Source organism: Kogia breviceps, chromosome 7 (genome assembly GCF_026419965.1).
Source record: "Kogia breviceps isolate mKogBre1 chromosome 7, mKogBre1 haplotype 1, whole genome shotgun sequence".
Classification (NCBI taxonomy): Eukaryota; Metazoa; Chordata; class Mammalia; order Artiodactyla; family Physeteridae; genus Kogia; species Kogia breviceps.
In genome coordinates, this window is record NC_081316.1 from 24,468,764 (window position 1) to 24,493,080 (window position 24,317).

The 24,317-nt window shown below is 39.1% G+C and overlaps 1 protein-coding gene across 1 annotated transcript in view; it reads right to left on the reverse strand.

Annotated features, from left to right (window-relative positions):
- Positions 1-14,110: 14,110 nt before the first annotated feature.
- CAT (catalase) overlaps positions 14,111-24,317 on the reverse strand; it is a 39,578-nt gene continuing 29,371 nt past the window's right edge. The window contains exons 10-13 of the mRNA XM_059069727.2: positions 21,934-22,064; positions 16,720-16,827; positions 15,161-15,244; positions 14,111-14,845 (exon numbers count right to left, since the gene is read on the reverse strand). Of these exons, the coding sequence (XP_058925710.1) occupies positions 14,780-14,845; positions 15,161-15,244; positions 16,720-16,827; positions 21,934-22,064 (389 nt within the window). The 3' untranslated portion in view covers positions 14,111-14,779. The remainder of the gene's footprint in view (positions 14,846-15,160; positions 15,245-16,719; positions 16,828-21,933; positions 22,065-24,317) is intronic.

Consider the following 24,317-nt stretch of genomic DNA (forward strand, 5'->3'; position numbering starts at 1 on the left):
GTAATGTCTCATGATCCTTAGTATTTCTGCAATGTCAATTGTTACTTCTCCTTTTTCATTTCTGTTTCTGTTGATTTGAATCTTTTACCTTTTTTTCTTGATGAGTCTGGCTAATGGTTTATCAATTTTGTTTATCTTCTCAACGAACCAGCTTTCAGTTTTATTGATCTTTGCTGTTGTTTCCTTCATTTCTTTTTCATTTATTTCTGATCGTATCTTTATAATTTCTTTCCTTCTGCTAAATTTGGGGGTTTTTTGTTCTTCTTTCTCTAATTGCTTTAGGTGTAAGGTTAGGTTGTTTATTTTAGATGTTTCTTGTTTCTTGCGGTAGGATTGTATTGCTATAAACTTCCCTCTTAGAAGTGCTTTTGCTGCATCCCATAGGTATTGTTTCATCGTGTTTTCATTGTCATTCCTTTCTAGGTATTTTTTGATCTCATCTTTAATTTCTTTGGTGATGTATTTGTTATTCAGTAGCATACAGTTTAGCCTCCATGTGTTTGTATTTTTTACAGTTTTTTTCCTGTAATTGATATCTAGTCTCATAGCATTGTGGTCAGAAAAGATACTTGATATGATTTCAATTTTCCTAAATTTACCAAGGCTCGATTTGTGACCCAAGATATAGTCTATCCTTGAGAATGCTCCATGAGCACTTGAAAGTGTATTCTGCTGTTTTTGGATAGAATATCCTATATTTATCAATTAAGTCCATCTTGTTTAATGTGTCATTTAAAGCTTGTGTTTCCTTGTTTATTTTCATTTTGGATAATCTGTCCATTGGTGAAAGTGGGGTGTTAAAGTCCCCTAATATGATTGTGTTCCTGTCGATTTCCCCTTTTATGGCTGTTAGCATTTGTCTTATGTATTGAGGTGCTCCTATGTTGGTTGCATAAATATTTTCAGTTGTTATATCTTCTTCTTGGATTGATCCCTTGATCATTATGTAGTGCCCTTGTCTCTTGTAATAGTCTTCTTTTAAAGTCTATTTTGACTGATATGAGAATTGCTACTCCAGCTTTCTTTTTTTTTAACATCTTTATTGGAGTATAATTGCTTTACAATGGTGTGTTCGTTTCTGCTTTATAACAAAGTGAATCAGTTATACATATACATATATACCCAAGTCTCTTCCCTCTTGCATCTCCTTCCCTCTCACCCTCCCTATCACATGACTCTAGGTGGTCACAACTGCAACTTTCTTTTGATTTCCATTTGCATGGAATATCTTTTTCCATCCCCTCACTTTCAGTCTGTATGTGTCCCTAGGTCTGAAGTGGGTTTCTTGTAGACAGCATATGTACAGGTGTTGTTTTTGTATCCTTTCAGCCAGTATATGTCTTTTGGTTGGAGCGTTTAATACATTTACATTTAAGATAATTATAGATATGTATGTTCCTATTACCATTTTCTTAATTGTTTTCAGTTTCTAATTGTAGGTCTTTTCCTTCTCTTGTGTCTCCTGCCTAGAGAAGTTCCTTTAGCATTTGTTGTAAAGCTGGTTTGGTGGTGCTGAATTCTCTTAGCTTTTGCTTGTCTGTAAAGGTTTTAATTTCTCTGTCAAATCTGAATGAGATCCTTGCTGGGTAGAGTAATCTTGGTTGTAGGTTTTTCCCTTTCGTCACTTTAAATATGTCCTGCCACTCCTTTCTGGCTTGTAGAGTTTCTGCTGAAAGATCAGCTGTTAACCTTATGGGAGTTCCCTTGTATGTTATTTGTTCTTTTACCCTTGCTGCTTTTAATATTTTTTCTTTGAATTTAATTTTTGATAGTTTGATTAATATGTGTCTTGGCATGTTTCTCCTTAAATTTATTCTGTATGGGACTCTCTTCACTTCCTGGACTCCACTGACTATTTCCTTTCCCATAGTTTTCAACTATAATCTCTTCAAATATTTTCTCAGTCCCTTTCTTTTTCTCTTCTTCTTCTGGGACCCCTATAGTTCAAATGTTGGTGCATGTAATGTTGTCCCAGAGATCTCTGAGACTGTCCTCAATTCTTTTCATTCATTTTTCCTTATTTTGCTATGTGGAAGTTATTTCCACTATTTTATCTTCCAGGTCACTTATCCGTTCTTCTGCCTCAGGTATTCTGCTATTGATTCCTTCTAGAGAATTTTAAATTTCATTTATTGTGTTGTTCATCATTGTTTGTTTGCTCTTTACTTCTTCTAGGTTCTTATTGAATGTTTCTTGTATTTTCTCTGTCCTATTTCCAAGATTTTGGATCATCTTTACTATCATGACTCTGAATTCTTGTTCAGGTATACTGCCTATTTTCTCTTCATTTGTTTGGTCTGGTGGGTTTTTACCTTGCTCCTTCATCTGCTGTGTGTTTCTCTGTCTTCTCATTCTGCTTAACTTACTGTGTTTGGAGTCTCCTTTTTGCAGGCTGTAGGTTCGTAGTTCCCATTGTTTTTGGTGTCTGCCCCCAGTGGCTAAGGTTGTTTCAGTGGGTTATGTAGGCTTCCTGTTGGAGGGGACTGGTGCCTGTGTTCTGGTGGATGAGGCTGGATGTTGTCTTTCTGGTGGGCAGGACAACGTCCAGTGGTGTGTTTTCTGCTGCCTGTGACCTTGTTATGATTTTAGGCAACCTCCCTGCTAATGGGTGGGGTTATGCACCTGTCTTGCTAGTTGTTTGGCATAGGGTGTCCAGCACTGTAGCTTGCTGGTCATTGAGTGGAGCTGGGTCTTAGCATTGAGATGGAGATATCTGGGAGAGCTTTCACTGTTTGATATTACGTGGGGCCAGAAGATCTCTGGTGGACCAATGTCATGAACATAGCTCATGACATTGAGCTGTGACATTGACATTGACACCTCAGAGGCACAGGCCTGACACCCTGCCGGAGCACCAAGACCCTGTCAACCACACGGCTCAGAAGAAAAGGGAGAAAAAACAAAGAGAGAAAGAAAAAAATACAATAAAGTTCTTACAATAAAATTATTTTTTAAATTATTAACAATTAAAAGTAATAAAAAAAGAAAAAGAACAAAAAACAGACAGGCCCTAGGAAAAATGGTAAAAGCAAAGCTATAAAGACAAAATCACATGAAGAAGCATAGACACACACACTCAGAAAAAGGAAAATATATATATATATATATATAAAAAGGTAGATTGCCTATTTCATCTTCATTTATTTGGTCTTGTAGGTTTTTACCTGGCTCCTTTGCCTGTAACATTTTTTTTCTCGTTTCATTTTTTTTTGATGGGTGGAGCTGTATTCCTGTCTTACTGGTTGTTTGGCCTGAGGCATCCAGCACTGGAGTTTGCAGGCAGTTGGATAGAGCTGGGTCTTGGTCCTGAGATGAGGACCTTCAGGAGGTCTCACTCCAATTAACATTCCCTGGGGTCTGAGGTTCTCTGTTAGTCCAGTGGTTTGGACTTGGAGCTCCCGCCACAGGAACTCAGGTTGGACCTCCATCCTGGGAACCAAGACCCTGCAATCTGTGTGGCGTGGCACCAAAAAAAAGAAAGAAAGAGAGAAAAAGAGGAGCAGTATAATATCAAAGAATAAAAAACAAAATAAAATTAGAAAGATAAAAAAATATATTAGGGAAGGAGGTGTCCGAGCGTCCACTTTGCACTAGCAACTCTGGGCTGCAGTGCCGGGTGTGAGCCTTCTGCACACGGTACTCCATGAGCAACTGAAACTAGACGAAGCACAAAGGAAAAGAAAAAAAGAGATAGCCTTATCCACCAGAGGGCAGACAGCAGAAGCAAGAAGAACTACAGTCCTGCAGCCTGTGGAACAAAAACCACATTCACAGAAAGATAGACAAGATGAAAAGGCACAGAGCTATATACCAGATGAAGGAACAAGATAAAACCCCAGAAAAACAACTAAATGAAGTGGAGATAGGCAACCTTCCAGAAAAAGAATCCAGAATAATGATAGTGAAGATGATCTAGGACCTCGGAACAACAATGGAGGCAAAGATCAAGAAGATGCAAGAAATGTTTAACAAAGACCTAGAATAATTAAAGAACAAACAAACAGAGGTGAACAATACAGTAACTGAAATGAAAACTACACTAGAAGGAATCAATAGCAGAATAACTGAGGCAGAAGAATGGATAAGTGACCTGGAAGACAGAATGGTGGAATTCACTGCTGTGAAATAGACTAAAGAAAAAAGAATGAAAAGAAATGAAGACAGCCTAAAAGACCTCTGGGACAACATTAAATGCAATAACATTCTCATTCTAGGGGTCCCAGAAGGAGAGGAGAGAGAGAAAGGACCAAAGAAAATATTTGAAGAGATTATAGTCGAAAACTTCCCTAACATGGGAAACGAAATAGCCACCCAAGTACAGGAAGCACAGTGAGTCCCATACAGGATAAACCCAAGGAGAAACACGCCAAGACACATAGTAATCAAATTGGCAAAAATTAAAGACAAAGAAAGATTATTGAAAGCAGCAAGGGAGAAACGACAAATAACATACAAGGGAACTCCCATTAGGTTAACAGCTGATTTCTCAGCAGAAACTCTACAAACCAGAAGGGAGTGGCATGATATACTTAAAGTGATGAAAAGGAAGAACCTACAACCAAGATTACTCTACCCAGCAAGGATCTCATTCAGATTTGACAGAGAAATTAAAACCTTTACAGACAAGCAAAAGCTAAGAGAATTCAGCACCACCAAACCAGCTTTACAACAAATGCTACAGGAACTTATCTAAGTGGGAAACACAAGAGAAGAAAAGGACCTACAAAAACAAACCCAAAACAATTAAGAAAATGGTCATAGGAACATACAAATCGGTAGTTACCTTAAACGTGCATGGATTAAATGCTCCAACCCAAAGACACAGGCTTGCAGAATGGAAACAAAAACAAGACCCATGGATATGCTGTCTACAAGAGACCCACTTCAGACCTAGGGACACATACAGACTGAAAGTGGGGGGATGGAAAAAGATATTCCATGCAAATGGAAATCAAAAGAAAGCTGGATTAGCTATACTTATATCAGATAAAATAGACTTTAAAATAAAGAATGTTATAAGAGACAAGGAAGGACACTACATAAAGATCAAGGGAGTAATCCAAGAAGAAGATATAACAACTATAAATATATATGCACCCAACATAGGAGCACTTCAATATATAAGGCAACTGCTAACAGCTTTAAAAGAGGAAATTGACAGTAACACAATAATAGTGGGGGGCTTTAACACCTCATTTACAGCAATGGACAGATCATCCAAAATGAAAATATATAAGGAAACACAAGCTTTAAATGACACAATAGACCAGATAGATTTAATTGATATTTATAGGACATTCCATCCAAAAAGAGCAGATTACACTTTCTTCTCTAGTGCGCACGGAACATTCTCCAGGATAGATCACCACTTGGATCACAAATCAAGCCTCAGTAAATTTAAGAAAATTGAAATCACATCAAGCATCTTTTCTGACCACAATGCTATGAGATTAGAAATGAATTACAGGGGAAAAAACGTAAAAAACACAAACACATGGAGGCTAAACAATACGTTACTAAATAACCAAGAGATCACTGAAGAAATCAAAGAGGAAATAAAAAAATACCTAGAGACAAATGACAATGAAAACACAACGATCCAAAACCTATGGGATGCAGCAAAAGCAGTTCTAAGAGGGAAGTTTATAGCAATACAACCCTACCTCAAGAAACAAGAAACATCTCAAATAAACAATCTAACATTACACCTAAAGGAACTAGAGAAAGAAGAACAAACAAAACTCAAAGTTAGCAGAAGGAAAGAAATCATAAAGATCAGAGCAGAAACAAATGAAATAGAAACAAAGAAAACAATAGTAAAGATCAATAAAACTAAAAGCTGGTTCTTTGAGAAGATTAACAAAATTGATAAAGCATTAGCCAGACTCATTAAGAAAAAGAGGGAGAGGACTCAAATCAATAAAAGTGGAAACGAAAAAGGAGAAGTTACAATGGACACCGCAGAGATACAAAGCATCCTAAGAGACTACAAGCAACACTATGCCAATAAAATGGACAACCTGGAATAAATGGACAAATTCTTAGAAAGGTATAACCTTCTAAGACTGAACCAGAAGAAACAGAAAATATGAACAGACCAATCACAAGTAATGAAATTGAAACTGTGATTTAAAATCTTCCAACAAACAAAAGTCCAGGACCAGATGGCTTCACAAGTGAATTCAGTCAAACATTTAGAGAAGAGCTAACCCCCCTGCTTCTCAAACTCTTCCAAAAAATTGCAGAGGAAGGAACACTCCCAAACTCATTCCATGAGGCCACCATCACCGTGATACCAAAACCAGACAAAGATACTACAAAAAAAGAAAATTACAGACCAATATCACTGATGAATATAGATGCAAAAATCCTCAACAAAATACTAGCAAACAGAATCCAACAACACATTAAAAGGATCATACACCATAATCAAGTGGGATTTATCCCAAGGATGCAAGGATTTTTCAATATATACAAATCAATCACTGTGATATACCATATTAACAAATTGAAGAATAAAAACCACATGATCAACTCAATAGATGCAGAAAAAGATTTTGACAAAATTGAACACCATTTATGATAAAAACTTTACAAATAGTGGGCATAGAGGGAACATACCTCAACAAAATAAAGGCCATATATGACAAACCCAGAGCAAACATCATTCTCAATGGTGAAAAACTGAAAGCATTTCCTCTAAGATCTGGAACAAGACAAGGATGTCCACTCTCACCACTATTATTCAACATAGTTTTGGAAGTTCTAGCCATGGCAATCAGAGAAGAAAAAGAAATAAAAGTAATGCAAATTGGAAAAGAAGAAGTAAAACTGTCACTGTTTGCAGATGACATGATACTATACATAGAGAATCCTAAAGATGCCACCAGAAAACTACTAGAACTAATAAGTGAATTTGGTAAAGTTGCAGGATACAAAATTAATGTACAGAAATCTCTTGCATTCCTATACACTAATGATGAAAAATCTGAAAGAGAAATTATGGAAACACTCTCATTTACCATTGCAACAAAAAGAATAAAATACCTAGGAATATACCTACCTAGGGAGACAAAAGACCTGTAAGCAGAAAACTATAAGACACTGATGAAAGAAATTAAAGATGATACCAAAAGATGGAGAGATATACCATGTTCTTGGATTGGAAGGATCAATACTGTGAAAATGACTATATTACCCAAAGCAATCTACAGATTCAACGCAATCCCTATCAAATTACCAATGGTATTTTTTACGGAACTAGGACAAATCATCTTAAAATTTGTATGGAGACACAAAAGACCCCGAATAGCCAAAGCAGTCTTGAGGGGAAAAAAGCAGAGCTGGAGGAATCAGACTCCCTGACTTCAGACTATAATACAAAGCTATAGTAATCAAGACAATATGGTACTGGCACTAAAACAGAAACATAGATCAATGGAACAAGGTGGAAAGCCCAGAGATAAACCCATGCACCTATAGTCAACTAATCTATGACAAAGGAGGCAAAGATATACAATGGAGAAAAGACAGTCTCTTCAATAAGTGGTGCTGGGAAAACTGGACAGCTACATGTAAAAGAATGAAATTAGAACACTCCCTAACACCATACACAAAAATAAACTCAAAATGGATTCAAGACCTAAATATAAGACTGGACACTATAAAACTCTTAGAGGAAAACATAGGAAGAACACTCTTTGATGTAAATCATGGCAAGATCTTTTTTGATCCACCTCCTAGAGTAATGGAAATAAAAACAAAAATAAACAAATGGGACCTAATGAAACTTCAAAGCTCTTGCACAGCAGAGGAAACTATAAACAAGACGAAAAGACAACCCTCAGAATAGGAGAAAATATTTGAAAACGAATTAATGGACAAAGGATTAATCTCCATAATATATAAACAGCTCATGTGGCTCAATATTAAAGAAACAAACAACCCAATCCAAAAATGGGCAGAAGACCTAAATAGACATTTCTCCAAAGAGGATATACAGATGCCAAGAAGCACATGAAAAGATGCTCAACATCACTAATTATTAGAGAAATACAAATGAAAACTACAATGAGGTATCACCACACACCAGTTAGAATGGGCATCATCAGAAAATCTACAAACAACAAATTCTGGAGAGGGTGTGGAGAAAAGGGAACCCTCTTGCACTGTTGGTGGGAATGTAAATTGATAGAGCCACTATGGAGAACAGTATGGAGGTTCCTTAAAAAACTAAAAATAGAATTACCATATGATCCAGCAATCCCACTACGGAGCATATACCCAGAGAAAACCATAATTCAAAAAGACACATGTGGGGCTTCCCTGGTGGCACAGTGGTTGAGAGTCTGCCTGCTAATGCAGGGGACACAGGTTCGAGCCCTGGTCTGGGAGGATACCACATGCCGCCGAGCAACTAGGCCTGTGAGCCACAACTACTGAGCCTGCGCGTCTGGAGCCTGTGCTCCGCAACAAGAGAGGCCATGATAGTGAGAGGCCCGTGCACCGCGATGAGGAGTAGCCCTCGCTTGCCACAACTGGAGAAGGCCCTCGCGCAGAAATGAAACCCAACACAGCAAAACTAAATTAACTAGTTAATAAACTCCTACCCCCAACATAAAAACAAAAAAAAGACACATGCACCCCAATGTTCATTGCAGCACTATTTACAATAGCCAGGTCATGGAAGCAACCTAAATGCCCTTCAACAGACGAATGGATAAAGATGTGGTACATATATACAATGGAATATTACTCAGCCTTAAAAAGGAACGAAAGTGAGTCATTTGTTGAGACGTGGACAGATCTAGAGACTGTCATACAGGGTGAAGTAAGTCAGAAAGAGAAAAACAAATATCGTATATTAATGCATGTATATGGAACCTAGAAGAATGGCACAGATGAGCCGGTTTGCAGGGCAGAAGTTGAGACACAGATGTAGAGAACAGACGTATGGACACCAAGGGGGGAAAACCGCGGTGCGGTGGGGATGGTGGTGTGCTGAATTGGGCGTTTGGGATTGACATGTATACACTGATATATATAAAATTGATGACTAATAAGAACCTGCAGTTTAGAAAAACAAACAAACAAACAAAACAACTAATACTAAACTTTCTTTGGTTTATTTGTATGGAAATATGTTAATATAATGCTTCAGACATTAAAAAAATATATATATATTAGGAAAAATAAAAATATAATTGGAACAAGTGCAACAAGGTAAAATAAAACCACAACAGAGAAAAGAAAAGAAAAGCGGGGGGGCAGGGGGCTGGGGAAACAAGCCAAAAGGAGAGAACAATAACAAAGTATAAAGAATAAAATAAAATTAGAAAAATAAGGATTTACTCGGAAAAATAAAAATATAAATGAATCAACTTCAATGAATCAACAATGTAAAACAGAACCCCAATGTAAAATAGGAAAAAAGAAAAAAAAAAAGCCTTGCAGGCAGAGTTTAGGTGGAAGGGGAACTTAAGCAGGGGTGGGGTTTAGGGTGGGGCTGGACCTAGGCGGGTGGGGGGTCACGTTTGAGCAGGGGGTGGGGCCTCTGCTTAAGACCTGTGCAGAAGGGGAGAGGGAGCATGTGGAAAGGAGGGTCCCTGGAGTGTGGAGTTTGGAGGTAGGGCCCTGAGTGAGAGTGTGTGGGTGGGTTTTAGGCCCATTCTGTTGGAGGGGGGTCTCAGAGGGGGTCTCTGAGTGTAGAGGTTGGGCCCTGGGTGGGGGTGGGGGGCGGGGCTTGGGCTCTGCACAGCAGCAGGGAGGCTCCGAGGGCAGAGGATTAGGCCTCGGAGCCCAACCAGCTCCCTGGTGCCTAAGTGGACAGGGAAAGCCCTGGTCCTGTTCCCTTCTGTTCCTTCGCGCCCCTCCCCCACCATCTCCCCCAGGGTCTCCCCCGTCCCCGCTGAGCCCCTAACCGTGGGTGGGTCCCGCTGGGTGTAGGAACTCCTCCCCTCCGCCAGCCGCCCCTCAGGGGTGCCTGTCCTGGAGGTCTGGCCTTTACTTTTGTTCCCCCTTCCCTCCTCCCAACTCCCTCTGGACTGCATGGTTGGAGGGGCCTCGGTGGGCAGAGGATCAGGCCCAGGATCTCAGCAGGTTCCTGGGGGTCCAAGTGGGCAGGGGAAACCTGGCCACGCTTCCTTTTGATCCTCTGTCCTCCCAATGGTCCCCAACTTCCCGCTTCCGGCGTGGGATCCCTTCCCCTCCCTCAGCCACCCCTCAGGGGCGCCAGTCCCATCCTGCCTCCACTTCTCCTCCCCCTGCACTCCCCCCATGCCCCACATCCTACGTGGTCATGGGGGTTCCTCCCGTCCCCTTAGGTGTCCGTGGTCCCCCATCGGTGCCTGGTAGGTGCCCTGCTTGTGAGGAGACACGAATTCCACATCATCCTAGTCCACCATCTTGACTCCACCCTCCACATGTATCTTTTTGAATTAGTGTTTTTGTTTTTTTCAGATCTATAGGTAGGAGTGGAATTGCTGGGTCACATGGTAGTTCTATTTTTCGTTTTTTGGGGAAACTTCCATACTGTTTTCCACAGTGGCTGCACCAATTTACTTTCTGTTTGGGGTTTTTTGTTTTTGTTTTTCATGCATCCAGAATGCTTCTACATTTTGAAATTGGGACCCCTGTCCTGGTCAGGTGAAGAGGAAAGTACCATGTTGATGGACTGGATCAAAGCTCACAGCCCAGCTGAAAGAAGAGACTGTATAGGAAACTGGAAATTAGCTAACAGGAGGGGAGCTGGGAGCTTTCAGGCAACAAGCTTGGCAGTGAAGAACCAGAACCGAGAAGTTCCGGGGGATGGCAGGGACTGAGGTGGGGGCAGGGCAGGCAGCGGTGGACGGTAATGAGGAGTCACTCACTACCTAAGAGAAGCTGCCCCCCACCCAGAGAGGGGCATCAGGCCCCTCTCTAAAAGTTAACTCTAAAAAGTTAACTCTCTAAAAGTTAACTTCATCAGTATTTATATTTGAAAATTACAAAATAGGTCGCCAGAGTAGAACTGGGGACACCTCTATGCAGATTTTTACATATGGAAACATGTTAGATACATGTAATTTAACTACCAGCTTATTTTTAGACTACAGAATAGAACAAAGCAGAAAATCAGCACAAAAACACTGTTTATAACCAATATTTAAATAAATAACCTTCTTCCCATCATCAAAGTATATTAATTTTTTTTAGAAGACGTTGGGGGTAGGAGTTTATTAATTTATTTATTTTTGCTGTGTTGGGTCTTTGTTTCTGAGCAAGGGCTTTCTCTAGTTGTGGCAAGTGGGGGCCACTCTTCATCACGGTGTGCAGGCCTCTCACTATTGTGGCCTCTCTTGTTGCGGAGCACAGGCTCCAGACGTGCAGGCTCAGTAGTTGTGGCTCACGGGCCTAGTTGCTCCATGGCATGTGGGATCCTCCCAGACCAGGGCTCGAATCCATGTCCCCTGCGTTAACAGGCAGATTCTCAACCACTGTGCCACCAGGAAGCCTGAAGTTATATTAATTTTTATGACTCTATCTTTTATATTTAATAAAGAGATGTAACTATATAGTAAAGTTACTATATTGAAAGTATTCACCATTGGGTACAAGTGGATAAATTTATTTTCCATATCTACAAATATAACAGTTTCCAGGCACATTCAAACACAGGAGGAATTTAAGCAGCAGAGTTTTGACAGGAGAGTAAAGGAGTTTGAGCTAAAAGATTGAGAATTTGTATCTACCAGTGTCTAATGGTTTCCTGACGCCCAAGATCTGATTCCTAAGAGTAAGCACAAACTGGTTTTGAAGACCTGAGATGAAGGGAATAAGAATTTTCAAGGAAAACAAGTCTTCAGTTAGCATTCAGAACTCATCTTTAAAGTGTTCCCCTTGATTTTCAAGCATGACAGGCAAATATGGGTTAAAAACAAATGAAAAAACTTGAGGTTCTTAGCCCTATTTTAAAAATTCATAATCATAAAACTACAATGAATTCAGTAAAATTGCAGGATACAAAATTCATGTTCAGAAATCTCTCACATTTCTATGCACTAACAACAAACTGTCAGAAAGAGAAATTAAGGAAACTATTCCATTTACAGTTGTATCGAAAAGAATAAAATACCTAGGAATAAATCTAACTAAGGAGACAAAAAGCCTGTGCCTATTAGAAAACTATAAGACACTGATGAAAGAAAATGAAGATAACACAAATAGGTGGAATGATATACCATATTCATGGATTGGAAGAATTAATATTGTTAAAATGACCATACTACCCAAGGCAATCTATAGATTCAATGGAATCCCTATCAAAATACCAATGGCAATCTTCACAGAACTAGAACAAATAATTCTAAAATTTGTGTGGAAACATAAAGACCCCAAATAGCTAAAACAATCTTGAGAAAGAACAAAGCTGGAAGCACCATGCTCCCTGATTTCAAACTATACTACAAAGCTACAGTAATCAAAACAGTATGTCACAAAAACAGAAATATAGATCAATGGAACAGAATAGAAGCCCAGAAATGAACCACACCTATCCAGGAAGTTAATATACAACAAAGGAGGTAAGAACATACAATGGGGAAAACACAGCCTCTTCAATAAATGGTGTTGGCAAAATTGGACAGCTACATGCAAAAGAATCAAACTGGACTACTCTCTCACACCATGCATAAAAATAAATTCAAAATGGATTAAAGAGTTAAATGTAAGACCTAAAAGCATAAAACTTCTAGAAGAAAACAGGCAGTAAGCTCTTTGATATTGGTTTCGGTAATATTTTTTTGGATCTGTCTCCTCAGGCAAGGGAAACAAAACAATAATAAATAAAATGAGACTACATCAAACTAAAAAGTTTTTGCACAGCTAAGGAAACTATCAACAAAACAAAGAGGCCCTACTCAATGGGAGAAGATATTTGCAAATGATCTATCTGATAAGCAGTTAATATCCAAAATATACAAAGAACTTACAAAGCTCAATGTCAAAAAAACAAACAACTTGATTTAAAAATGAGCAGAGGATCTGAATAGACATTGTTCCAAAGAAGACATACAGATGGCAATCAGGCACATGAAAAAATGCTCAACATCACTAATTATCAGGGAAATTCAAATCCAAACCACAATGAGATACACTTGTCAGCATGGCTAACGTCAAAAAAACAACAAATAACAAGTGTTGGCAAGGATGTGGAGAAAAGGGAAACTTCGTGCAGTTGGTGGGAATGCAAATTGGTGCAGCCACTATGGAAAACAGTATGGAGATTCCTCAAAACTTTTTTAAAAGACTGCCATATGATCCAGCAATTCTGTACTGCACCCAACGCAGCCTAAATAAATAAATAAATAATTTTTTTTTTTAAAAAAGAAAAAGATTAGATTTGTGGTTACTATCAGGTGGGGGTAGGGGAGAGGGGAACTGGAGAAAAGCAGTCAAAAGGTACAAACTTCTAGTTATAAGATAAATAAGTACTAGAGATGTCATATACAATAAATATCATTAATGCTACTGTGTGTTATATATGAAAATTGTTAATAGAGTAAATCCTAAGAGTTCTCATCACATGAAAAATATTTTTTTCTAGTTCTTTAATGTCATACGGTATCTATATGAGATGATGAATGTTAACTAAACTTATTTTTTGTTTTTGGCCGCAACACGCAGCTTGCAGAATCTTAGCTCCCCAACCAGGGATCGAACCTGGGCCCCTGGCAGTGAGAGGACTGGGTCCTAACCACTGGACCACCAGGGCATTCCCATTAACTAAACTTACTGTGATAATCATTTCATGATGTATGTGAGTCAGATTTATACAGTGCTGTATGTCAATTATATATCAATAAAACTGGGAAGAAAAAAGGAAAAAAATTGTTTTAAATTAAAACTCATAATTAGATAAAGAAGTGAGCTAATGAATAAGAGATCTAAGCAATTTTCAAAGCTGGGAAATTTGCTGTTTTCCCAATAGAATAAAGTTCTGGTCCCCTGTATCTCAGAGGCTATGTCTAAAGGCTATTGGTTTAAACAAATAACATACTACCCTTGTGAGGTTGATATTTTCAATTATAAGGGTAAGTATCTGATAATAGATGACACTCAGATTCAGAGTCTTGAGACATTCCAAGTTATATATGGAGCCTAAAGAAACCAAATACCAGTCTTCTATTTTTATTTACAGATTATTTTATTGTAAAATGATAAGCAATTACAGATCAGCCTGTTGCAAAATCAATACTATGTTAGCATAAATGTAATTCCAAGTTTTAAAAAATCTGATCAATTCCAAGCAGGAATAAACATTAAGCCATGATGGTACTGAAGTTATTTTCAAAAGACACCAAATTGTGCTTCCTATAAGGAACTTAGAAAAATTTAAATTTCTGAGTGGATTAACTTTTCTTCTTATATAATTACAGCCATATTTTTATACAACAGGCCATGAGATGATATGTAAACATATTAATTTCACCAAGATTTTTTTCTTATCAAATAAAATCGTATTTCTGCTAGAAACTGTCCTTCTAGTCATTTTAAGTAAATAATCAGCTGTCAAAAGCAAATACACGTTTCTTTTAAATGACTGTTAAGCTCTAACATTCATTTACCCCTAGGAAAATAGCATTAAAAGCCATTATTACGTTATTTGCTATAGAAACCTGGATTATCATTTTACAGACATGAACTTGCGTTTGCACGTCTAGCGCAGGAGAATCTTCCATCCAGCGATGAGTGGGCATGTGTGTCAACATTATGCTTTGCTTCATAGGCGGACGGACGACGCTCACAGATTAGCTTTCTCCCTTGCAGCCAAGTGAGACCCGGGATTTACATAGGTGTGAATCGCGCTCTGTTTCAAAAGACCAAGACCAGCAGGTTACTTAACTCACTTGGGCAGCAACTCAGTATTTATCTTAGCTTTAATCTGCGCTCAAATGAAAATAAGCATTCAGAATTTGTTCACCTTAGACTGTCTTATACTACCCAGAGCTAAAACGAGGAGCATGTGCTTTCCAGGTGAGTTCTTTGTATCTCAAATGAGATTCTGAACAGCTGCTTAAGAAATGGAATAGCTGGCCCTGAGGAGAATCATCATAAAAGGAAACCCAACTATGCCTATCCACGACACACCCCCTCTGCCACAGCCAGGATGCTCTGGGCTCACCTTAGGTTTCTCAGCATTGTATTTGTCCAAAAGAGCCTGGATGCGGGCCCCATAGTCAGGATGGACATCGCTGAAGTTCTTAACCTGTAACCAAGTGAAAATAATGTAAACATTAGCCTAGCCCTCACTACACCAGTCCCTAGAGTCCGCCTCCCAGGGTCGACTCCAGAGGGGAGGACGGACGCTTCCACGGGAGGCAGAACCACACAGCATTTACCAACACGGAGGCAGGCTTGCGTCCTGGACGTATACTGGCTGCACAACCCTGCCTCAGTCACTCATCTGAGCTTCAGTACCCACTCCTCATGAGATCAGTGAGATAACTAAATCTACCTCATACAGTTCATATCCACTCCCCAGAAAAATAAGTGGGATGATTAAATCTACCTTGTAGAGTACCGTGAGAAAAACGCGTTATGAGGTGAGCTACATTTACAGCAGGTAAAGAGCTGACCTCGGAGGAACGCAAAAAGTTATAGCGATTTGCATGAAGAAACAGGCCCAGACACTGCCTGAATTTAAAGTGAGATGTACAAACACTGGCCCCTGCTGGGCAACTAAGCATACTTCAAGCAGGAATTCCTGACCCTGGGCTGATCTTGAGGTGGGGCATCAAGAACCCACAGGGGGCCTTGCAGCTTCAGCAGATGTGAGAGGAGAAGGCCAAGGGTTCAAGCCCAGTTCTCTACTTACAAAGGGTCTTATTCATTCTTATCAGTGAGATGAGAAAAAACCCACCCCACCTATCTCACAGAGCGACTGTCAAGCTCTCTGCCCCAGACAGCAAGAACTACTAGGGCCCAGGGACTTAAAAGGTTATCTTTCATACACGCCCTGGTGAAACACAGTTATAGAACCTTGCCTGCAGATAAGAGCACCCAGCCTGCTGGTGCGTATCTCCGGGCCTTAGAACACATCCCAGACAGCTGCCCCTATGAACAGATAAGCAGCAACGAAGAGACAAAGAAACAGCCGGGGTTCCGGCCAGGAGACCACAGCAGAGCACACAGCACAACGAGCTACCATCAGAAATACCCTGGCGCCTCAGCTCAAAAGTTCAGCCTGAGTCTCTGGAGGCAACTCAGTTCTGACCCCAGAAAATGTGCAAGTTCCTAGTGGCTTCTGAAGGAGGGTCAGGCATCATAACATTAAGTAGTCAGGCTGACTTCAAATCACAAAAATGTAATGTGTATTTCTTATCACCTAAAGTCTAAGCAAAATTGTGGCAGGACCCACATCCTGACATTGGACATTACTCTCTCACACAGAACTTGGTTGCAGTCAGATTGAACAGCATAGGAGACCATTCACCCTAAACTCAACTAAATTATTATACACTGGACAAAGAGCTAAGGATCAATGGATATTGCATATATACTGGAGGTAAAACACAGAGAGAAAAGAATCAGAGGTTGACCGGGGATTCATACTAGTTTTTTTAAGTCTGCTTAGCTCAAGTAAAATAGAAATGACACTTCCATGGAAGGGTTTTCTCACACAGCTGCACTCTCTTCTCCAGCCAGCAGGTGTCATCCTTCGGCTTACAAAGCATCACTCACCGCTTTCTTCTGGATAAAAAGTTGCGCATCTTTCAGATGGCCGGCAATGTTCTCACAGAGGTGTTTCCTCTGCTCCTCATTCAGTACTTTCAAATAGAAAGCCCGCACCTGCTCAGTGAACATAGAGTGCAGGGAATCAAATAACCACTTTATCACCAACAAAACTCATCCAGACACCACTTTTGAAATGAAGATGCAAGATTTCTCATTGGTGTAAGAATGAAAAAAGGTTTTAGAATTTAAGAATAATTTAAAATTATAGTTGAAACTGTCACGTGTTGAGTTCCTCACTTTTTATTTTATTTTAAGCAAAACGGGAAGATAATAGCTCATAACTTCTTTTTAATAATGTCCTTTGCAGTCACTGCTTATAAATCTCTTATAAATAGAAGGCAGTGTTGCCTACAATTAAAAATGCCACCACACCTTAATACTGACAAGTGCAGAATGTGCAAACTTTCATGAAATGTAAGCTTAACGCAATACAACCTTTGTTCAATTCACCCAGAACCAAAGAGGAGGAAAACACCCTAATTTATTAATTAGGTCTTTAGTTATTCAGAAGCCAAGATTTCTTAGAGAAGACAGATGTTAATGGTGATATTTTGCTTAGATTATTGGGTTTAACCTCTAAAATGACTATCAAGAAGTTAAAATAAAAAGTAAGAGCTTAGTATTAAGTATATGAGTCCTAACAGCCTCTGCTCATTTCTGAAATTAACCATTTCTAAGTTATGGCTATGATTCTATTCTACATTTCTTTCATTCATTCATTGAGCAAATACTTATTTCTCATGTACCTATAACGCACCAGGCACTACTCTATGTACTGTTCTACTAATGTTTATAAAGTCCAAAAATATCCAATTATCCAAAGTAGCAAATTCATAAAATATCAAATATTCATAATTTTTCCGTTATCAAATATCAGAATATAATAATATTTTTTTTAATTTGAGCAAAGTTTAAATATGAGGGGCTTCCCTGGTGGCGCAATGGTTAAGAATCCGCCTGCCAAGGCAGGGGACACGGGTTCAAGCCCTGGTCCAGGAAGATCCCACATGCCGCAGAGCAACTAAGCCCATGTGCCACAACTACTGAGCCTGCGCTCTAGAGCCCGCAAGCCACAACTACTGAAGCTCATGCACCTAGAGCCCGTGCTCCGCAACAAGAGAAGCCACCGCAATGAGAAGTCTGCACACCACAGCAAAGAGTGGCCCCCGCTCGCCGCAACTAGAGAAATGAGACGGGGTCTTCTCATTGTGGTGGCTTCTCTCATTGCAGAACACAGGCTCTAGGCGTTTTACCCACTCCAACACTTTTACCACAGACCTTTATTTTTTTTTTCTTTTTTTTTAAACATCTTTATTTGAGTATAATTGTTTTACAATAGTGTGTTAGTTTCTCCTTTACAACAAAGTGAATCAGTTATACATATACATATGTTCCCATATCGCTTCCCTCTTGCGTCACCCTCCCTCCCACCCTCCCTATCCCACCCCTCTAGGTGGTCACAAAGCACAGAGGTGAACTCCCTGTGCTATGCAGCAGCTTCCCACTAGCTATCTAATTTACTTTTGGTAGTGTGTATATGTCCCTGTCACTCTCTCACATCGTACCACAGACCTTTAAGAGCAGGACCAAATTCCTCTAAAAGGAAAAGTGACATTTTTACTAGTCTTTACAAAGTTAGAGAATGATTTTTTTTCTTTTTAAGTGTAACATGCCTACAGTAAAGAGTACTTAACATAAGTGTGAAGTTCAATGATGTGTTTCGACCACCCAGATCAAGACAGAACATCACTCACACCCCAGAAATCCCCCTACCATACCCCCCTGGCCCAGTCATTATCCCCTTTCTCCAACTGCCTCCCCAAGGGCAAATTTTTTTGACTTCTAATATTATAAACATTTTTTACTTCTCTTTCAAATGTACACAAATGGAATCATACCGTCTATATCCTTGTTCTTTTTGCTCAATGTCATGTTTGTAAGGTTCATCTGTAATGTTTGTTGGAATACTTCTTTAATTTTCATTGCTGTACACTGTGGGAATATACTACAGTTTATTTATCCAAGCTTTTGTTGATGAACATTGGGTAACATGAATAAACAGTGTTGTACATGTCTTCTGCTGCTCATATGTACACATTTCTATTAAGAATCTATGGAAGAGTGCACTTACTAGGTCAAAAGACACGTACATGTTTAGCTTTAGTGGATATTGCCAAACAGTTCTCCAAAACAGCTGAACCAATCTACACTCAGGTAAGAGTTAGAGTTGTTTCTCATTCTCACAATACTTGGTACAGTTTTTTTCAGTCTAGTCATTCTGGTGTGTATGTAGTGGTATCTTTTTAGTTTTATTTTGCATATCCCCGATGACTAGTGAGATACACTACCTTTCTGTGTGTTTTTCAGTCATTTGGATATTTTCTTTTGTGAAGTGCCTGTTCAAGTCTTTTGCCCATTTTTCTATTCGTCTGTCATTTTCTTATCGCTCTGCGGGAGTTCTTTACATGTACTGTACATGAGTTGTTTGTTAGAGGAACCGCAAATATATTTTCCCACTCTGTGGTTTGCCTTCTCAATCTCTAATTGGTTTCTCATAATGAAGAGAAGTTCTTTTGTTCTCTCTTCATGAGTGAGTCTTGATAACATCTACTGCTCTATCTGCCAATTCAGTAATCCTCTCTTCAGCCATGTTTAATCTCCTTTTAAACTCATTTACTAAATGCTTAATTTTAGCTGTTGCATTTTCCAGTTCAGTATGTCCATTCAATTATTTTTCTTTTTCATTTAATTTTATTTTATTGGCTGCACTGCATGGCATGCAGGATCTTAGTTCCCCAACCAGGGATGGAACCTGTGCCCCATGAGTGGAAGCACAGAGTCTTAACCACTGGACTGCCAGGGAAGTCCCCTCCATTCTTTTTTTACAAATGCAAGTTCTCTTATTAAATTCTCCATGTTGTCAACTGTTTTCTGTTTTCCTGAACATATTATTTGCAGTTATTTTAAAACCTATATCTGACAATTCCACTATCTGGATCTTCAGTAGGTTTGTTTCTATTGCCAGTTGTTTTTCTTTTTATCCCCCTCTTGCTTTTCAGATATAAGGTCTTATGTGTTGGGTATGCCTGATAATTTATTACTGAATGCTGGGCATTTGCATATGAAAAAATACAGAGATAATTTGAGGCTCTATTTTCCTCCAAAGCCTTATGTTTGCTTCTGGAAGATAGGATAGAGGGAGATCACCTTAATCCAGTCTGAGATTGAACTGGTGTAAAACTGAGTCTCAATTTTTGTAAAGGCAAGTTGATTTCAGGTTTGCCCTTACTTCTTGGATGGCCCTTCAGGGATCCAACTGAGTGCCTGGGATGTTAACTAGAGGCCCTCTTCCTTGGCAGGCCCTGAACTCCCATTTTTATTCCCTCCACACCCATGAAAACGCTGTAAACTCTGCTCAGCATGTTGGCCAATACTTACAAAGTAATAAATGCCTCATGAGAAAAGAAGAACAAATATCAAGCTCATATCTCTGCACTTCCTTTCTGTTCAAAATCTTGGCCCCTCAAATTCTTGCTGCTTTTATACCTCTCCACAGCCTTTTTGTATTTTATCTAGCTTTCCAACGTTCTCCATGAGAGGATAGGTCTGATACAAGCTTGTCTGTCATAAGCCAGAAGCATAAGTCCAAGTGAATCATTTTTAAGAGTATAAACCTGGATCTTCTTATTTATATTCCTTGTGACTCTTACAGTTACAGGATTATGCTATGAAGCTATAAGCAGTATCATGACTGCTTAAAAACTTGAGTTCTATATAGTGATAAGAAAATCTCTCAAAATAAGAATGATCATATAGTAAATAAATTTTAATATGTGAGCAACAGCCTCATTATCTAAATAAATTTTTACAGAGGTTGTATTAACTAGTTTAACATTGGAATAGACTTCAGGTAGGTAAAATTTTATGAGAAGCAGGAATTGTATATATTGATACTTGGTAACCTACATCACCAAGAATAAGGCAGTTACTATAAAAGGCTTTCAGGAGACATTTAATTTCATTTAAATATGGTTTATAAGGTACAATAAGGTAATTTCTTTTTTATATACATGTATACACATAAGTGCCTTTCAAATAACAGTATCTTCGCAGTGAATTAATTTATGTATTTAAGTATATTTTACTGGGAACACACATTTACAAGTGAAAAGCTAGAATAGGTCCCATTCTAATTTAAATATTGTTTAACACCAACTACCCAAGCGGAGATCTAAGACAACTATACTTTTTAACTTTATCCTTTTCTTACGTGTGGTATAAGTTGCACTGGGTACATTAATGAGGTGGCTGCTCTTCAGAGTCAAAGGGCCTCTTCCATGGCATCTACTAAAAGAACAGCCCCCAGGCAGCCATAGATGATTAGAAAGAAGGTGGGCACTTGACCCCGGGCAGTTAACTAGAGGCTGGTCAAAGGCCAATGATGCAACCCACAGTGAAAACATTAGTCCTTTCAATCCAATTTCCTCTCTCCAGAATCTGACTGTAGAAGTATTGAAATAAGGAGTAAAAATGGACCAAAAAAAAAAAAAAAAAGTAATACATGGAGAAAGAAGCCATAAAGAAGAAGAGCTAGGCCATGGTCATAGCAAAACCACAGCAATGTTAAAACACAAGCTATGAGGCAAAGAGGAGAAAAATAGGGACGGACATCTTAAGAATGAGTAATTGGTATTGGAGAGCAACAGCAGACAGATGGAGAGTAGCCGAGTCACATGAATGGGGTGCCCTACGGTGGAAACACCCACACCTTTGCTACTGGGACTCCTAGTGCTATTTTGAATCCAGTTCTAGTCCCTTAAATCTGGACTGTCCTTCTCAGATTCTTAGATTTAGCTGTACGTAAGCTTTACTTGCCCATTTCTTAGATTTCCACCAGATCATGCTTCCCCAATGGCTCCCAATTACATCCCGTCAATAAAATTTGGAGGAACTGAAATGAGTCTCCATAACTTGTACTAAAAGGGCATAGTAACACAACTCTTCAACTCCATTTAATACAGGCACTGATTTATGAATACAGATGTTGTCCCTGAATTCAATTTAAGTGTCTAACATAGACACTTTAAAAGGGGGAATATATGCAGACATTGACAAGGAAAATAACCAAGCAACTCGCACAGCAGACAAAGGAGCCATTACCTGAGTGACATTATCATCGTTGGCACTGTTGAAGCGCTGCACATCCCCAGAACAGTGAGTTCTATGTTCCAGGGCAGAAGGCTGCTGCTCCGGAGCACCAAAGCTGTTGGGGTAATAATTTGGAGCTCCACCTTTAACAGAAAACCACACAGATTCACTTGGGGAGATGAAAAATGAAGGAAGTCTACAAACAGTCAACAAAATAAGAAATACATTCAAGTGACAATTACATTTATACATATGTGTATACACACACATATACATGATTTTTTTTTTGGGGGGGGGGCTCTCCCGTCGCGGAGCACAGGCTCCGGACACGCAGGCTCAGCGGCCATGGCTCACGGGCCCAGCCGCTCCACTGCATGCGGGATCCTCCCAGACCGGGACACGAACCTGCGTCCGCACATATGATTTTTAACACCCCATATTTAGCTACAGGCAGTACTTGGATTCTTAGAGAATATACCATCTGCCAAACGCTTGTGTGGCTGTCTCACTCTGCGTCGTAATGAAGAGATCTCAAATTCCTTTTGAACACTTCAGATGGCCTCATCTCTACAATCTCCTGATGCCTTCCGGTACGAATATATTTATATGAGCTTGGTTTGGCCGCCATAGAAGATAAGACTCAAAGACATATTTCAGATTGGAGGGTTTCATTGGGGCTTGCGCTCAGTTCAAAAACAGAATCACAGAATTCTTGGGAGCAACTCAAAGTTCTGCTCTAGCTCTGCTCCTTCAATCGCCAGACAAATGACCCGAGCCCTGAGATGTTCACTGAGTGCTGCAGGGTGATGTGTTGGTCAGTGGTGGATCCGGAATCTGGGATTTTTGTCCTCTCCATTCCAGCACATACTACATTCCTATCACAGGATTCTACTTCACTGTTTATTTCTTAATGGTGTTTTAAGATTCTCAGGATATCCATCCTTCCTATTGACCAAGACTTTATTCAGTTCTAGTTTCACTTTCACTTCTCTCTACAGATAAATTTTTAACATATTTTTCTAAAATTTGATGTTTCTAGTATGTCAGCACTCACTCATCTGGACTTAGGGAAAATAATGACAAATGCGATCAAAACATTTATTAAGATTTCTGGAATAAGTTATGGGGCTTTTTTTTCCTTTTGGCATGTTCATTTTCCCAACTATACTGCTTTGGCTGATGTTAGCAGAAGATTGCATGATCTGAGTACGTGCTGCCTAAACAGAAAGGATGGCCTGGAAGCATAGTAAGTGGTTTGAACAAACCAGTTGGGATTACAATTTTACCCAGCTCACTGCCAGAATAGATTATTCTGGGTGGATAAGCAGGAGATGCCTGTACATCACATTGACGAAGGAGCCAAATGCATGTAGGAAGAGAGAGGGCACCCTACTACTATGGAGCCCAGTTATCCACCTAAGAAATTCATTCCAGCTCAGCCACGTCCATGCAAAAAGCAAAGTGCTCCAATAGCGAGCCATCACAGTATTTTTCTGCACTAAGAATTAGCTCTTTGAAATGTGCCAGTTGAGTAATTTTAAAATTTGATTTCCAAATTATCTCTACCTTTACTCAAAGTCGCAGCTGTCTTCAAGTCATTGACTACTGGGAACAATTAAGCTCTTTCATCAAACTGCAAGGGCACAGCCCAAATGGTCTACTTTTAAAATTAGGCAAAAGGTGTGTCAAAGTAGTTTTTTTCATACATATGCCACTATAATAGTAAACAAGAATGGTAAACACAAAGCATTTACTTATTAATGACGTCCCAAATATACATGAACTGCTCTAATACAGCCAGTCTCAATAATGAAAGGACCAAGGGAGATTAATGAAAAAAAATCACTTTAGAATAAAAACGCAGAAGACAGACACAGAAGTATCAGTTACTTTGGGCAATAACACACTCTAGACCTTTGTAAACCTCAAAGAGCAGAAATATGGCAACAACACAATACAATCATTCAGTGAGCATGTAAACTTGTTAAAAATTTGGAAAAGGCTTAATGATAATGGTAACAAAATGCAAGGCACAAAACTATATATACAAACTAATCTTAAATGTATAACAAGTATTCACAGAAAAGACTGGAAAGAAATACAGCAAAATGCAACAGTTCTGGCCTTTGGATATTGTGACTATATATGGATTTTTATTCTTTCTTCTCTTCTTTCCCTTATATTTTCCAAATTTCCTTTAAGGTACATGTATTATTTTTAGCATAGAAAAATAAACTTTGTTTGAATATAGACATCTATGGCTATAAATATAAATCATCAGTAAAATTTCTGAAGGGATCATGTGTCCTATGGCATGTGTATGGCAACTCTTGGCTTTTGCATTTCCAAGAGGCTAAGTCCTTGTGACTTAAGAGTGATTTCAGGAATCGTCCACT